Source organism: Phaenicophaeus curvirostris, chromosome 1 (assembly GCF_032191515.1).
Source record: "Phaenicophaeus curvirostris isolate KB17595 chromosome 1, BPBGC_Pcur_1.0, whole genome shotgun sequence".
Classification (NCBI taxonomy): domain Eukaryota; kingdom Metazoa; phylum Chordata; class Aves; order Cuculiformes; family Cuculidae; genus Phaenicophaeus; species Phaenicophaeus curvirostris.
Genome location: NC_091392.1, coordinates 48,283,334 through 48,300,778, shown reverse-complemented (window position 1 = coordinate 48,300,778; position 17,445 = coordinate 48,283,334). Strand labels below are relative to the sequence as shown.

The window sequence follows — 17,445 nt, the reverse complement described above, 5'->3', positions numbered from 1 at the left end:
TTCCCAGTCCTGGCTCCTGACTGGCTGAAGCTCAAAGCCAATTTGCTCTGCAGCCTGTAAGAGGGCAGCTTTGCTATGTAAGAACAATGAACAATTGTGTCTCTAAATCACTACTATCCCTTAGCCCATTATATTTAATTTATTTTTAATCATGTTGTATAATAGGAATAAAATCACTGGATTAAGCATATATCTAGCAGCAGGAGCCCATTATCCTTTGACAATGTTCTGTTTCATTGACATTATACCTTCATTGTAGACAGTTTCCTCGCCATCATTAGTCCAAAAATGACTATTGGATTTCAAGGGTTTCTCCTTAATCCATAGTAAGATTTACTTGCTAACAGCACAAAACAAAACAAAGATATGCTTCTATTGTTTTATTACTCTGAAATTCTTGTTTTGAGCTATTCAGAAAAGTCAAGAAAAAAAACAGATATAATACAAGTATTTAAAGTGTTCCTGCATAATCCTGAGTCAAGGGAAAACCTCAATAAATTCCTAAGCTTTGGATCTTTGTTACTCATCATGGTTTTATGTTACTTAAGCAAGCAGCAATATTTTGGCAGTTCTTGACCTGAGTGAAGCCCTGGAAGGAGGATCCAGGGAACTACAGGCCTGTCAGACTGACCTCAGTGCCAGGCAAGGTTGTGGAGCAGATGGTCTTGAGTGCCATCATGCAGCATGTATAGGACAACCAGATGATCAGGCCTAGTCAGCATGGGTTCATGAAAGACAGGTCCTACTTGACCAACCTGATCTCCTTCTATGACAAGTGGATGAGGGAAGGGCTATGGATGTTGTCTACCTAGATGTTAATAAAGCCTTTAACACCATTTCCCATAGCATTCTTCTGGAGAAACTAGCTGTTCATGGCTTAGGTTTACTGTTCGCTAGGTAAAAAACTGGCTGGATGGCCGGGCCCAAAGAGTTGTGGTAAATGGTGGCCTGTAACAAGTGGTGTAAACTGGGGCTCAGTGCTCGGGCCAGTTCTGTTTAACATCTTTGTCAATGATTTGGCTGAAGGGATCAAATGCACCCTCAGTATGTTTGCTGATGACACCAAGCCAGGTGGGAAGAGAAGCTTGAGGGATGGAAAGAAGGCTCTGCAGAGGGATTTGGACAGGTTTGATCGATAGGTTCAGGCCAATTGTATGACATTGAAAAAGGCCAAGTGTTTTGTCCTGCACCTGGGCCACAACAACCCCATGAAATGCTACAGGCCTGGGGAAGAGTGGCTAGAAATGTGCCCAGCAAAAAAGGACCTGGAGATGTTGATACGCAGCCAGCTGAATATGAGCTATCAGTGTGCCCAGGTGGCCAACAACATCCTGGATTGTATCAGAAGTAATGTGGCCAGCAGGACTATAGAAATGATTGCTCCTTTGTACTTGGCTCTGGTGAGCCCACTCTTCAAATGCTGTCTTCCTCACTACAAGAAGGACATTAAGGTGCTGGAGCATACCCAAAGAAGGGCAACAAAGCTGGTGAAGGGTCTGGAGCACAAGTCTTATGAGGAGCAGCTGAGGAAACTGGGGTTGTTTCATCTGGAGAAAAGGAGATTGAGGAAAGACCTTACCACTCTCTACAGCTACCTTAAAGGAGGTTATAGCTAGGTGGGTGTCAGTCTCTTCTCCCATTTAACAGGAGAAGAGGAAATGGTCTCAAGTTGCACCAGGAGAGGTTTAGAATGGACAAGGAAAAATTTCTTCACTGAAGGGTTTGAGCCTCCCTCCCTGGAGGTAGACATGTAGACGTGGTGTTTAGGGACACGGTTTAGTGCTGAACTTGGCAGTGCAATGTTAAGGATTGATCTTAAAAATCTTTTCCAACCTAAACTATTCTATGATTTTATGATACCTTGCTTAATGTGTTTTTTTCAGACAAGTTAAAGCAAATATCTGTACAGTCCATTTTCTCCAGAAAGGGCTAGGTTCACCAGACTCCATGGGAAGAAAGAGGGAGAAACTTCCATGCCAAACTTACCAGCAATTCCTCTGTGATGAGTGCTAGCTAACAGAGTTATTACTAATACCAGGAAGTTAACTCCTCCGGCATGCTGATCCCCATGAGATAATTCAAGAGCTCTTCATTTGTATGAACAGCAGTCACACTTAAATCTAAAACTAGATTTTTCCACATCCTATTAACAGCAGCATTAGAATGCAGCAGGGACCATTCGGAGAAAAGAGCATTTTCTGTTATCTCATAGTTATCTTTGAGGAGGTGGCATATTTCCCTGTGAAAATTATCCTTATAGATTGCCTCTTATTTAAGGATATATGGGTACATCAAGCACTGCTCTTTTTATGCTGAAATTGCTAACAACGCTTAGGAGTATCTGCATGACTCTTTCAGTCGGCAGAGCAGCTTCAATAGATACCTCTTTTCCATATATGTACACAAGCTATGACACTTTCACCCATACTGCCATGATCTGCATAAGCCATGTGGCTTCCATTAAGAAGGGTCCATGCGATATAGTCAACTCTCCATTATATTGGCTAATAGGAGAACAGAATAACCCAGATAAAGGAAAGACATGTATAATTATTACTTCCAGATAAGAGCTGACTTGAATATTCCTGCACTGTGCTCCCTAGGCAGAGCTTGCACTTTTGTCAGAGCTTTCTAACTTAGAGTTTATTAACTCAGGTATTACCTGCATCTATTTGGTACAAGCTAGGCAGCTTAGGTATCTCTATGATTTAATCACCCCACAAGTAACCTAATAACTGATAATCGTCTTGGCTATAATTAAATAACAACTTCCACATTCATCCTTTTATATGTGGCGATACTGATACAGCACAGACCCAGTCATGCATGGCCATGTCAAGGTTGAATGTGACATAATGAGGAAAGGCAAATTAAGCACAAAATGCAGGAGTATGTTCAAAAGACAAGGGAATGTGGAAGGCACACAGTGATGTAGAAGGGCTTATATTCACATCAATAACCCAGAATTAATACATGCACTTCCTCTCTTATTCCCAAATAGCCCTCGCAGAGGAAGTGCTCTCAGAACTGTCACAGGAAACACATGCATGAACTGGAACTACCTTTCTACATGAGGTGTCAGATGGTTTGGTCAATTTTTTTTTATTGTGTTGCAATTACTCAGCCACACTGAACATTTGTCACTTGTGAGTTCTTGTAATCTGGAATCTCCACAGACCTTTTAGTACTGATACATAGCCCTCCTGATGTCAGCATTGGTATATAAATCGTATTGTTCAGTCACAAGAGACACTCAGTTCTGTTACAGATATATGAGCAAAACATTGTCTTCACCACTACAGAATGAAAAACAAAGTGTCTTACAAAGAAAATCAAAATGTTGCAAACAATTTTTTTTCTGAATTCTTATGGGAGGAAAGGCATTATAAAGAAATAAACTCAGATTTAATGAAATCAGCAACACCATTTCTTATACATTGAAGTGAATCAACTTATGGAAACTAAACCATTGTCAGGCAAGTTTTTAATGGTGTACTTATATATGACATTGTGTCGAGGAACTGATGATTACATTCTGCCACATTCCATGTTGTGTTTACAAATTAGCATTGCCTTGGTTTGTCTGCACATTACAATTAGACAGAGCTACACAATGATGCAAGCCACAAGCCAAGCTGTAAAGGGAAAACTGATGTGTTTGAGAAGTTAGCCATATCATGTGATGTTATTACACTCGTTGCAGAAAAAGCAGCTGACAGCAAATCACAGTGCTACACATCAAATCCCTAAATATCTGTTCATTTTGCTTAAAGCATCACATACAGTGTTTAGATCGCTGCGGAGGTCCTGGACGACATTTTCTATACTCCTGGTATCCTTCAGAATCTCAATGCTTTGCGTATATGGATTGAAATACACAGAGAAGGGACGATTGATTGATTTGGCGAAGTCTCTGAAGGAAAAGAGAAAATTAACACTTTTTTTTTTTTTTTGACCGCTAAAGAAGAGAAAATTTGATTTTTATTTAGTCAAGGGAAATAATTACCTCATCTTTTCTTTGGCTTCTTCAAAACTTTCTGAAACAAAGTAAGCTTCCTGGAAAGTAGTGATAAGGCATTCTTGTAAACAGGTTGTCTTTGGATCAAATGTTTTCACATTGGCCTTGTCAGAAAGAGCATGCTGCAAAAAACACCACGGGATCTGTTAAACTGTATTTTGATACTGCTGTGTATCTATACAATTGTTCATACATACAGATTTTATATTGTTGTGCCATATGTTTCCCATTAGTTGGTAGCTTCTCTTGTTTTACAGTTGGTTTTCAGTTTGAACATTTGTTATTTAAGAAATCCTATTTTTATGAGAGTATTTTTTAAAAAAATATATTAAACGAATAAAGAGGAGATTAGAAATGCAACTGCACGTAGGCATACAGATATAAATCTTCACCTGGAAACAGGAAAATTATCAAGTAACTGTTCCAGAAAAATTGTCTGTATAACTACAAATATGTATATCCCCAAAATGTCACTTAACTAGCAGAACTGGTCATCGTCTTATTGGGCAAATTGAGTCTGACCAAACCACTCATACAATCTGTGTTTTACATTTCCAGGACAAAATCATATACTATTTTCCTGACAGAGTGTTTAAGAGTGAAACTGTATAGCTGAAAATCTATTAAATAATGCACATTTATTGCATGCTGATGAAATGCGTTACCCTTCTGCCACATACACCTGAGCAATGATGCTTCATATAGCACTGCAAGGAAAAAAATAGCTAAATGTAACAGGCAAAGATAAGTATAGAGCAGACACTGGACAAATGAGGCATCAAATGCTGCTACACAGAGATTTCCAATTAGCCTTTCTCTTTATGAGACTGGCACACTAGATGCTAGAAAGGACAGAGGTTTAAAAACTGAAAAAGCAAGGGCTGAGACATTTTCCAACACAATCTTTTTCTAGCTCCCCTTTCTACTTGAATATTTCTGTTAGATTTAGGATCCACCTTAACTTTTAGAGCACATCTATGTTCATTCTCAGTGCTCTGTACAGAATTACAAGGTAAAGAAGGAGAGCATATTTAGGTCGACTTTCAACATTCTTTAGGCCCCTAATATCTATCCATAGTGAAGATGTGCATGGAAAGCATAGAGATATGACAGGGAGAGAGCAGATCCCTGAAGTCTGAAGGTATCCCTTGTTTCTGTACTTTCTTTCTGCATGGATATTCTTTATAGCAGAGAAAAGTATTAACCTTAAAGTATTCACCACACCTTTTATCTGAGCTCTTGCCTATGTTCACTCCTAAATCCCTGTAAAAGGCTCTGAAAATATCACACTAGCTCTCAACCTGCAGTCTCCAAATAACAGGACATGAAACTGGAACAAGAACCTCTTCCTCTCCACCTCCTCTCTCTCCAAAAATAAATACATGAAAAATTAATCCATGGAATCTTAAAATGTCAGGGAATTTACTTCAGTACATGTATCTTTTCCTTCTCACAAGGTTTGCTGCTTCTAGCCAGCCATCAGTTAAACAGGCTTGGAAAACAAAAATTAAATGTGGTCCAATCTTTATCACCATCCTCCTCTAAATGGATTGGAGGAACAAGGCTCATCTTTTTTGGCCTCTGCCTACATCCTTGTTGTCACTGTCTGCTTGCAAAGCAATGATGTAGTTGAGTGCCTGTAGGCATTTACCTCCTTCTATCAAAATTATTTTTTTCTTGGCTGGGAATTACAGCAGGCTCCCTGGGAGGTTAACTATAGATAAAAACATCTCCTCTTAAGGTGCATTTGTACTTCCTGGTGAGAATTGATGCCTCAAATGTCTAAAGTACAAAGTTTTAAAACTCTGAGCAGTTTGAGTGAAGCCCTACGCAGTGAATCAAAAGAGTGACATTGGTCATGTATTATTAGGAACTGAATCAGTAAATGACCACTTTTGGTTCGTGGATTCTTTCCTGTTTTGTGAAAGCTTCAGCAGAAAGGGTGACAGTGTTGTCCTCTCCTTTTCCACTCACTATTGGCCTCTGATGGGGCAGTTCACTCCTTGGGACTGAAGCCATCAGATACAGAATCATAGAATAACCAGAATAACCAGGTTGGAAGAGACCCACCAGATCATCAAGTCCAACCATTCCTATCAAACACTAAACCATGCCTGTTAGCACCTCGTCCACCCGTGCCTTAAACACCTCCAGGGAAGGTGACTCAACCACCTCCCTGGGCAGCCTCTGCCAGTGCCCAATGACCCTTTCTGTGAAGAATTTTTTCCTAATGTCCAGCCTAAATCTCCCCTGGCGGAGCTTGAGGCCATTCCCTCTTGCCCTGTCCCCCGTCACTTAGGAGAAGAGGCCAGCACCCTCCTCTCTACAACCTCCTTTCAGGTAGTTAGAGAGAGCAATGAGGTCTCCCCTCAGCCTCCTCTTCTCCAGGCTAAACAACCCCAGCTCACTCAGCTGTTCCTCATAAGGCCTGTTCTCCAGCCCCCTCACCAGCTTTGTTGCTCTTCTCTGGACTTGCTCCAGAGCCTCAACATCCTTCTTGTGGTGAGGGGCCCAGAACTGAACACAGTATTCGAGGAGCAGTATGAATGTATTCATACAAGAATGTATTCAGCCTGTGGCTCATACCTTGTGGACAACTGCTCTAATCACTAAGCCCTAATTCTATAAAAGGAAAGAGTTTAAAGAGAAGCAAAAGCTAATTCTTTATCACAATGGATGTCCTCTGAGAAAGCCTTTCTGTTTATTCTCTCCAAATTATCTATATGAAATGACTCCTACTTTCTGGATCTCACTTCAGTTCACACACGAGCAGAGCTGCTGCTTCACCAAGCAACTCTGCAGAGACTGGGATGTGCAGAAACCAGGAAGTACACAAGCTGGAAACAGAGATTAAAGAATTCAGATATGCCTTCAATGTTAGGTGACAACTGCTCAGTTATTTTTGAGACTGCAGTCTGGGAATGAGGTGCCTAAATTCTGATTAATTCCCACCCAAGGTATCTATATCTCCCTTCTAGGACATGGTCTTCTGGCTCTTGGAATGAGTAATCATTGTCGTGCCTACCAAAGCAAGGGGAAATACCCCTGCAAATCTGGAAGGTGTTTTCAAATTGTGTAGCCTGGCATCTGCAATTGTCTACTATTAAACTGATATGCTGACATCAGCAGTGCTAGAGTTCAGCAACTGAACTGAGCCTGGAGACAAACCTTCAGACAGATCATAAACTGTTTAATGTGAACTAGACTGCTCAGGACACTGACTCAGAGCCAAACTAGAGGTTTTTTAAGAAACACCACAGTGCTTTAAAATGTTGGTTGTTGGCACTTTCATTATGAAGTACAGAATCTCAACAAAAATCTTCATCTGATGAGTTCAAAAGCTTTCAAGCTCAGGTCTACATTTATTTTAGTGAATGCTACTCACTTCTGTTTTAGTTGGACATTCAGTTCTTCTGTGAGCTCAAATGAGTAATTATCCAATACAGATTTCTCCATCAGAAACTTCTTTGGTTATCTACCTCCAATGAGATGTCAAGGCTAACAATCACACTGAAAAGAGCTTTCAGTCAAGTAGAGCACCTTACGCCTTGTGGATTTGTGATAACTGTCTCTAACAGCCCATTCATAAAAACTGTAGTGCTTATGCTAATACAGCTGTTGGTGGTTCTCCTTCAGCTCAAGCAGCAATATATAGGAGTGAAACTACCAAATGATTCACTGCTGATTCTCAGGAAAAGGAGGAGCATCAGACAGTTGGATAACTTAAGAATTAGACAACCAGCTATACTGGAAAAAAAGCATTACACTAAAGAAATGCCTCTACTCCCTGCTGGATCAAAGATTAAGAGAGTGATTGAGGTACCTAAGCACAGCTCTCTAGGGCCTAGGATGTCTGGTACATCTGTACAGGGATGGAAGATATAGCACAGGACCTAAAGAAGGCTTACACTTTTCTGGAGTAGCAGTTGGAAAGCTGGTCAGATCTATTGAGGCATCTTAGATGGCACCCAGCATTTACAGTGAGCAACCATGAATCAATTCCTAAATGACGTGGAAAAAGAGCTTGGTCTTGAAATTTCTCCTTTGAGTATAAAAAAATGAAGTATAATAATACAACTTGGGGCTTTTCAGTTTCACAAAAAAAAAGAAAAAGCAAAATCTTCAGTTAGCAAGGGCAAATACTGCAGGGGGAGCAGAATAAGGCAGAATAACAGCACAGGTGAGAAGTTGCTTGTGTGCCAGTACTTATTGTATTGCTCTGTTATTCTGTGAACAAATGAACACAAGAACACAATGTCTTGGAAAATCTATCTGCTTATCTACAACATAGGACTTCCATATTTACAACCTGATTTTACCAGAAATTGTTTATGTTACCAGTATAATTTTCTATACTGTTCAAATAAATATAAGACTCTATTTAAAAAACAAACAAACACTGAAATGAGCACCTAAGATCCAGTAGTTGTTTTCTCCATTATCTTCATCCTCTTCATGAAACAGAATCAAAACTTGTATTTGAAATTTTTCTTTATAAAGGCTAATATTGGCTCTTCTTAACATAATCTACCATTAAACCAAAACATGATTGGATATTGCATTTGGCTTAGAAAATCTATACAAAAATATTTGAAGTCTACCTCTGTTAAATATCGAAGCATATAACAAGGATATAAGACTTGACCTATAGCCAACTGTAGTTGATAGGAGACTAATGAAAGGGTTCAAGAGAGCATCATACAAAGTAAATGGAATAAAGTTTCTGAAGACATTTGGACCGCCTTTTAGAAATAGTTTTAATAATTGAAATGTACATTATTTCTGCCTTATCTCTAAGCCCTAAATTTATATTGTGTAACAGCGTTAGCTAGAGTTAACCTGACTATATTAGGCAGAACATTTTATAACTACTTACTGCATTATTCTTTTCCCCTCAGGCTTCATTTTTAATCTTCTCTTTCTCCTTATTTTGTTGTGCTTTTAAAATTTTTTAAAGCTTGATGCTTCCATAGCATGCATATCAGGAGTTGCATTTTTCAGAATCTGAAATTCAAAGCCTAAATACTGAGTGGGGAAAAAAAACTTGAAGGGATTTCTCTACTGATAGGCTGGCGTCTACATTTCTCTAGCTTTCATATTTCTTTGTTGTGAAAGCTGTTGATCAGGTCTGCAGAGTGAAGCAGTGTAATACAGAAATAGTGGTGACCAAATAAGCCATTCGCTCATCTGCTGGCCACCTCCACCCTGAAAATAGAGCAACTCATTTATTTCTAGAAACGCCTAGATATTATACAGAAAATTGGACATTGTTGTGTCTCCTGTGAATACTGTTGCTTTGAAAAGACAGCTGATAGGAAGGGCAGTGGGAAAAAGGGTTTTCTTCTTGCTGACGAAAGCATACTAATATCAAATGCCTGTAAAGTCAAGGTAGCAAAATTCAACACTGAAACAAGATCAACCTTCCTAGTGACAAGAACAAAAAAGATTTTGAACCTCTTCATAGAAGGGACTATGGGCCCACAACTGCCATTGTCTGAAGAATGGCAAGAGTTATTTCTGAAAGGTCTTCTTCACTATGACTCCTATGAGAAGTATGGAGGTTGCATACATAAGGGTCAGACTTCATGGTCGTGCAATACGAGTCTCCTATTCATCCTCACTCTCCACAGAAAACTCGGGTATTGTTCGCATCATTTTCAGAGTAATTGCTGCCAACCATTAGAATTTCACTTACAATCAGGATATTGACACCATCAGGATCTCAACTACAGTCTATTTTGTGAGCATTATCTTTCAGACACCTTCAGGTGAAGGAGAAAATTCTCCATCCTGTTAGGTACAAGGAGGCAAGGGCAGAAGTGAGGGAAGTTGCCTTCTCAGGAAACATCAGAGACTGGCAATGGCTTGATGCAAGGCTATGCACCAGTGTCATGGGTGTCCAGGCATTCTCTTTCCTGAGCATCTGCCTGATCTGTCTTGTTGACAAGAAGCACACTCTCTGCCAGGTTTCTGGTCTAGAAAGAGTTTCTCCCATGATCAGATTAGCAGAAACTTAGTATTTTTTTGCATTTGTTTTTCATACCTTTTACCATCTTTTCTACCCTGTAGCACAGTCCCACAAAGACTTACTAGACATTTTTCATCTTATCAGCTCCTTTTTGGAGACGATGGCTATTTCTGGTACGGTGATGTTCTGTGCCTGCAGCACACAAGTCCTTACTCCCTCAGTAACTGAAATGTCTAAGTTTAATCCCTGTGCTCAGCATATGCAAGATCTGATGAAATCTAATAGCTTATGATACACAAGAGATCAAACCAGATGATGTAATAGTCCCTTCTGACTTCACATTTATGAAATATATATGTAGCATAATAGAAAAGTGTATAATATTATTGATTTATAGCAAAATTATTATGATATATATGGCTGTGTCTTTGAAGCAGATCAATATCATCCATTAATGTGCACATTATTTAATTTTTACAGTTGCTTTTCAAAAGGATTATTCTTTGCATTTATACTCTGAGATTACTGAGTAAAGAACACAGATTTGGGATCACAAATGTGTGGTAACAAAATATGCAGACTTGACAAGAATAATGTGTTTGTTTATGACATTGATGGCAGAAGATTTATTATGTTCTTGACTATTCATTTCCTCACTTTTATGCCCTCAGATTTTGTAAATGATGTGATAGGTATTTTCAGGGTCATCACCTAATGACTATAACTGTTAGTTTAAATAAAAGACCTGATTCTATGCAAACTCCTGCACAGAGTTTGGGGTTCAGCATTGAATGTTGCTGGGCCAGAAATAAACTAGTGAGATATGTTAATCTTTTTGCATTTAACCATCTTTGCACTGTGGGTATAAAATATTGACAGGCTGATACAGACTCTTCTGTGGCTGAAGTATGCACTGAACTTAGAGTAACTGTAATGCAACCAAATAAAAGGAGAAATTCATTTTCCTTGACCTTTTTTCTATTAATGAAAGAAGAGAAATTTGACTAAAGAGCTTCACCATGAACACTCACAGTTACGGGTGAAATATGTAGCAAAAGAAACTGAGGCACTTCTATTAAACTGCCATGTAATACTGCAAGGCATCCCAGGAGAGCAAGAAAATGTATAAGCACAAATAAACATCAGATATTTTGCAAAACAGTTTGTAAATACTATTCTGCATATGCTTTCAGGTAAATATGTGGTTTTAGAAAAGCTACCAATTTGGGTCTCAGAACACAATGATCCTCCCTCTCCTTCCCCTCCCCTCCAATCTTGCTATCAGAGAGATGTATTACTTCCCAAAATACTACACTCAAGCAAAAAATATATTTTGCTTGTTCCCTATGTCTTCTAGGCATAAAAAGACTCAATAAATGATCCACTTAAACTACTCACTTTGGCCAAGGCTGAACACTTTCACCCCTTTAGGAAGAGGGTTCTACATACTGTCACATAGGGATGCACTTCAGGTATAGCATGGGTTCATATGCATTCCTTCATTTTAAATATGGTTAATCTGCTGAATTGGGAACTTAATAAACGTTGTTCTTTTAATGTCAATAATGAAACCATTTGAATACCTTGGATTATTTACAACAGATTTGTGGCTGATTTCAAAACAATTATTTGTTTTGATTTTTCTTAATTAAAAATACATGCTTTTCTTACAAAGTCCAAGGTACCCTTACCTGTTAGAACCTATGAGCCTTCTTTGACAAGAAATTCAAACAGAAATAAATTTACAGCTGCTTTGGTACTTCTGTCCTTACAAATCCATTTAATAGTTCAAGTGTCAGCTGATACTTCAAACAAAGCTTTTAGGTCAATATCACATGTTTAAAGTAAGTCTTCTATCTTGAGAACTTTAACTGTTAGTTGAAAGTCAAAATATTTACATCCAACTAATATTTGGTTAAAATTAGAAGAAACTTGATCCTGTTTTGAGGGCACATACCTTTAATTCACCAATAGAAGACAGAAGTCCTGCCCCGTAGGCACGCAGTTGTCCTTCTTGCTTGCAAAGGCCAAATTCAATCGTAAAAAAATAGCACTGTAAAACATACATATATATATACAGATATGTAAGGTGTAGTTGCAAACAGGCATTTCAGCAATGACAATTGGTATCATATTGACTTGATTTCCCCACTTCTTCAGAGTTTCATGTCATTAATATAAATTCAGATGAAGTATGCTGCTACTGCTAAGTAATTTAAATTTCATGTTCTGCAGTAAGGAAGTTCTGCACAAAACCATGAGATTCTGCTTTCTTTTTCTAGGCACCCAAGCAGTTCACAGGAATGGCCAGTTATGAACAGGCAAGCAAGTTCATTCAGGTATCAAAGTCACCAATAGCAATCTGCAGAGATTTTTTAAACTTTCTGAAAAAAAAATGAGGTGCTGTAAATCAAAATCCTACAAGGCAGTTGATCTGTCTGTCTAGGAGCCTCTGAAGATCTCTGAGTTGTAGTTTAGAGCACTCGGCTGTAAACTCAAGCTGATGTCACTTCCAAGCCTGGCAAGTATTTAAGTGCTGTCTGAAGTCAGAATGGACTTACTTATGTGTATATGCTTAAGGGCCTTCTCAAGCCAAAGCCTTAGTCTTTACTAGATTTTACTCTGTCATAAATAAAGAACCAATACACCACTTGGCTTCTTAAATTACAGAAAGAAAAATAGTCAGTCAAATGAATTCCCTCGACCAATCCATTATAATTGCTCTTTAGGTCTACATTCAATTAGGTAACGTATCTATCTGAGCTGTAAAACTGATGAGAAGCTGGGACAGATTTGTTATATCAGCATAACAGTACTGTGTCTAACTATCGTATCCACTCAACAAAGTTAAATGTTAGGAAGATTGTAAGAAACACAGACATACAACCCACCATCCACTAAATGCAAGACAACAGTCATTTCTGTTCCTATAATGCTCAACTTTAATTTGGTTTTGTTTATGACACATCAAGATTGCTTTCTGATGTTGAATCAAACAAATGAGATTAAGCTATTAACTATTTCTACATATGAAGGTTTTTAGAAGTTGATTTCTAACTTATTTGAAAATACCACATACATATACATACATAGAACACCCCTCTATGCATGTGTTTATTATATTTTCTGACAATTTCAGTTTTCGAGAATTTCAGTTTTCATGTCTTTGCAGGAAATATGAATTTGGGATAAGAAATAACTCAGTATTTTGTTCTAAATCTTAAGTTTTTCTGAATAACTTACATTTCTGAATAACTGGATCCTAACACAATGAATTGTTTTCATTCATGCCCTCCTTAAACCCCTTTCATCCAAGCTGAGTGTCACACTAAATGCAAAAAAGCAGAAATTAACAGCTCTTTTAAGTTCAACAAACGTTTAGAAATTGAGAAATTATTTATTTCTCTGACTCTCATAAAAGTTCCCGTAGAGCTAGTGATTCATGCAGCATGGCACTATGTAGAAAGATGTAATAAAAAAGAATGAAAACATGAGCCCTGTGTCCAATCCAAACCAGCTAAGACAGCTAGGAAAAAGGAAAGGTTGCAATAACTTCAAATATCGAGTCAGATTCTATCACAGCAGTCAAAGGCACAGATATCCACAAGAGGAGGTGAAAGCACAACACTGTGAAACAACAAATCAAAGTTCCACCTCTGGCTTTGTAACTGACTTGGATAAGCTGAGCTGGCATAATGTTTTTCATGAAATGCAATGAGCATTATGTTACCATTTAGAGGAAGACCAAGACAACTGGTTTCCAAAAAAGACATCTGAGGAACAAACATCCAGATACACAAAATGACAATGGCATCACTCTAGGAGTTGACTGAAGCTGAGAGACCTACTATTAAGAAGAGTACAGACTTTCCTGCTGAAATATTTTGTCAGAAAAACCTTCAGGGGGCTACAGACCTGGTTCTATCCCTGCTGCCACTGTCAGCAATGAACCACGCAGCTTCACACTTAAATCCCACTAGCATCTTTGAATTTGCCCCCTCCCCCTCAACTGTTAAAAGAACCCATCTGGTAGCATTTTTTTATGCTTTGAACACAAACATCCTGAAATATGCACAGAAGGACTCAGCTCCTGAAAAAATACAGTGATCATAGTCACTTTGATTCTTAAAGCCAGCAACAGCTAAAAAAGTGTAGCCTGGTGTTTGCCTGTTATGAATCTGTAAGAGCAGCCACAACTTTTTCCTCATGAGGAGGACCAAACTGATGGCATGCCACAGCCAGAATGCCCACTCAGCAATCTGTGAGACCAGTGGAGGGACGGAAGAGGAATGCTTTCCACTTCCCTGAGGGATGTGCACTCATGGGGAAGGAAGGAGTGGAAGGCAGAGTGTTAACACAGGCTCAGGAGAGAGCAATCCCTGCTAACAGAGGTAAGGTGTTCACAAGACAGAGGGAAACCTTGATTTCATTTTCTCAATGGACAGACACACAAAAAGAGGACTTTTTTTATTATATTTAAAAAATATTATTATAAAAGGGAGTTATATTTATGAACTAACATTGTTAATGTGAGACTATCTTCAGTATTGATAGGACTTGCACTCCCAGTATAACTAACCCAAACAGAATGAATACAAAATGGCCAGATGATAAAATACTGCTTACTACTAACTTGTGGTATTAAGCTATAGCATTAAAAAAAGTCCTTCAAATCAAAAGTTGATTTTTCCATAAATTTCCCATATGCAGCAACTACAATTTCTGTATTTAAGAGAGCTCTGCTGAGCTAAGAAAAGGAGATCGCTCACCCAATGCTGCCACCTTCAGATCTTCAGTCAGTAACACAAAATTCTCCCCATCCACAGAGCCGCACAGAGGCGGATCAGTATATTACCAGACTCTGTAGGCTTTGGCAAGCTGTGCTCTCAAGCCTACAAACACCAAGCATACTGATAATACTTTTAGAGCCACTTTTTATAGACCAGATGCATAAATACCTGCTATATGCCTCTCTTTGTATGGCAAACTATATTGTGGTACTCGATATTACATACAGTGTAACTGCACTGGAGTGCGAATGACCAAAGAAATGTCTGTGGAGATTAATAAACTTTTGAAAGCCTCACCTGAAGGCAAATAGCTGATTATTACTTTTTCGCCACATGTCAGCTGGAAAAGGCCAGCACAAACGGGGGCATGCAGGATCTGGTGTTCGGATGTCAATTCTTGGACCTGCCTCAGGCATATCCCCCAGCCTGCAGACCCAGACATGTGGCTACAGCAATATCTTCTCATCTCCCTTTACTTCCAGTTCCACCTCCTCTTTGAGGTGAACTGTGGCTCTGCTACAACCTACAGGTAGGCTCCTGAAGTAGGAAAGGAGCCTTTCCAAGTTGTATTAATCCTGCATTCCTTGAAGACTTCCACTAAAATGTCATTCTGTTAGGCAAATCAGGCAACACAAGATAAAGAATCAAAGGAACAAATGAACAAATGAAAAAATAATTTTTAAGCCAAGAGACTTTAATGTAATAATCAAGACTGCCAGGAGAATGAGACAGCCTGGGATATGATTTTGATTTGTCTTATTTAACTGAAATAACTGGGGAAAAAAAATCCTGTTAAGGGCTATTAAACACCAGTATAGCAGATCTCTTCTTTCAGAGTCCCTGAATAAAAAATCATTGACAACTTAGGCAGGATACGATGCAAATATCAGAACTGTACAACTTTAGACCTACATTGTCTGTAATCTGCCAGTGTCAGAGACAAGGTACTGGGGTAGCTGTTTTGGCCCAGTACATATACAACAAGAAGAGTCAGATCAGTTGTCCTACTATTGACATGAAAGATACAGAGCAGATCAAGCCCTGTCAAACTCTAAGCGTGTTCTCCAGGGTAAACACAATGCCTGTTCTTTATGCTCAGGCACTGTCCTGCATTATAAACTGGACCACCAAAAAGAAAAAGAAAAATATCAGTGACAGCTGTTACATCTATGACAGCTAAAAAAAAATCATTATTCAAGTGTGTTTAGAAATTTTCAAAAGCAGGAAAAAAGTCTGATAAGCTAAACTCTCCTCAGCCAGCTTGTTTCTAAGACTTTGAAAAATAGTGCTCATATCGCATCATTTTGCATTTGGGAATTTCCCTCCTGGGACCTGGGCAAAGAGCTTGTGCAGAGTGTAGGGTGCTAATGTTACAGAGTCAGCACTTCAAAATCTTACTTGTCCATAAAAAGGCCTTTGAAGCCATTCCAGTTTGCTTAGTTTTCTTACGGTATAGCTTAGAGACCAATATTTGTGTTCACTTGGCATTTTCAACATGATGTATAACATGAGATTTTATCTATTTTCTAAAAGTACCTTGTAAAGATACTATCAGGATGAGTCCTGTGAACATCAACCACATCAAGAGCTGATTCACCTGCACTCCCTGTTGTGAGGGGCAAGAAGGAAAGACTGAGTAACTACAACTGTAGCACATGGACAGGAATATTCACCACTAATGGAACTGCTAATTAGAATGGGGCTGCAGCCCCAAGCTGAAACATTGTAGCACAGGCATTTATATATATATATATGTGTGTATACATATAAAATTAGTTGCAATGAAGACAATACAACTACTAATGTGTGTAAATACTTGCAAGACCTGTACCAAATAAATATCCTTAAGAAACATATTTGCATACTTTCCAATGGATTTATTATTTCAAAAGATATTTGAATGGACTGCTTCAGATATGTATGATATGTTCATAATATGCAAAGATTAATTCCTTTTTCTTTAGAAGCGAAGGAAATCTTTGATATTTTAGCTCTAAAATTATTCACATACAGATAAAATCTCTTGTATAGTTTTAAGTATCTTGTAAAACAATAGTTTGATATAACTGAAAGACTTTAAAAAATGCTATTGTTAGAAATTAATCCTAAGACTTCGTGAAGTAAAGGTGTTTTCTTTCCCCCTATAAAAGTTGCTCAAAATGCAAGCAAATATTGATTCAGAGATATTGAAGACTGTTAGTGCTTTCTTTCTTCATTCAGAGCTGGCGCAAATAAATTTGTGAATGGTTGCTTATTTTTCAGTCTCAGAGAGACCAATAGCCCCCAAAAAACAGCTGGCATTTCACGTTTTACTGAATTATTCAAAATTCACAGTCTGTTGAGTAATATCAAGAATGCTCCACTACAAGAAACAGATTTAACACAGGTAACCCAGGCAACTAGCCAGTACAGCCCAATGCTGGAGTCCAAGCATCAAGCAATACCAGTTATTTGGCAGCTATTCACACGGGAACATTGTTAAGCAGAAACGCAGGGAGATTTTTGAACAACAAATAAATCTCATGATGAGCTTGTGAATAGATCAAAAGCAGAAAAGAAGTAAAATTCAATGGGTAAGTCTTTTATTATAGATGATTCACCTACCTCCAACAAAGGCAGTGACCCTATTCACAGCCAACAGCATTTCTAAATAAGAAAATATAGTTTAA

The 17,445-nt window shown here is 38.4% G+C and overlaps 1 protein-coding gene across 1 annotated transcript in view; it reads right to left on the bottom strand.

Annotated features, from left to right (window-relative positions):
* Positions 1-2,426: 2,426 nt before the first annotated feature.
* Positions 2,427-17,445, bottom strand: part of TPH2 (tryptophan hydroxylase 2) — a 55,535-nt gene continuing 40,516 nt past the window's right edge. The window contains exons 9-11 of the mRNA XM_069849811.1: positions 11,944-12,039; positions 4,007-4,140; positions 2,427-3,913 (exon numbers count right to left, since the gene is read on the bottom strand). Of these exons, the coding sequence (XP_069705912.1) occupies positions 3,739-3,913; positions 4,007-4,140; positions 11,944-12,039 (405 nt within the window). The 3' untranslated portion in view covers positions 2,427-3,738. The remainder of the gene's footprint in view (positions 3,914-4,006; positions 4,141-11,943; positions 12,040-17,445) is intronic.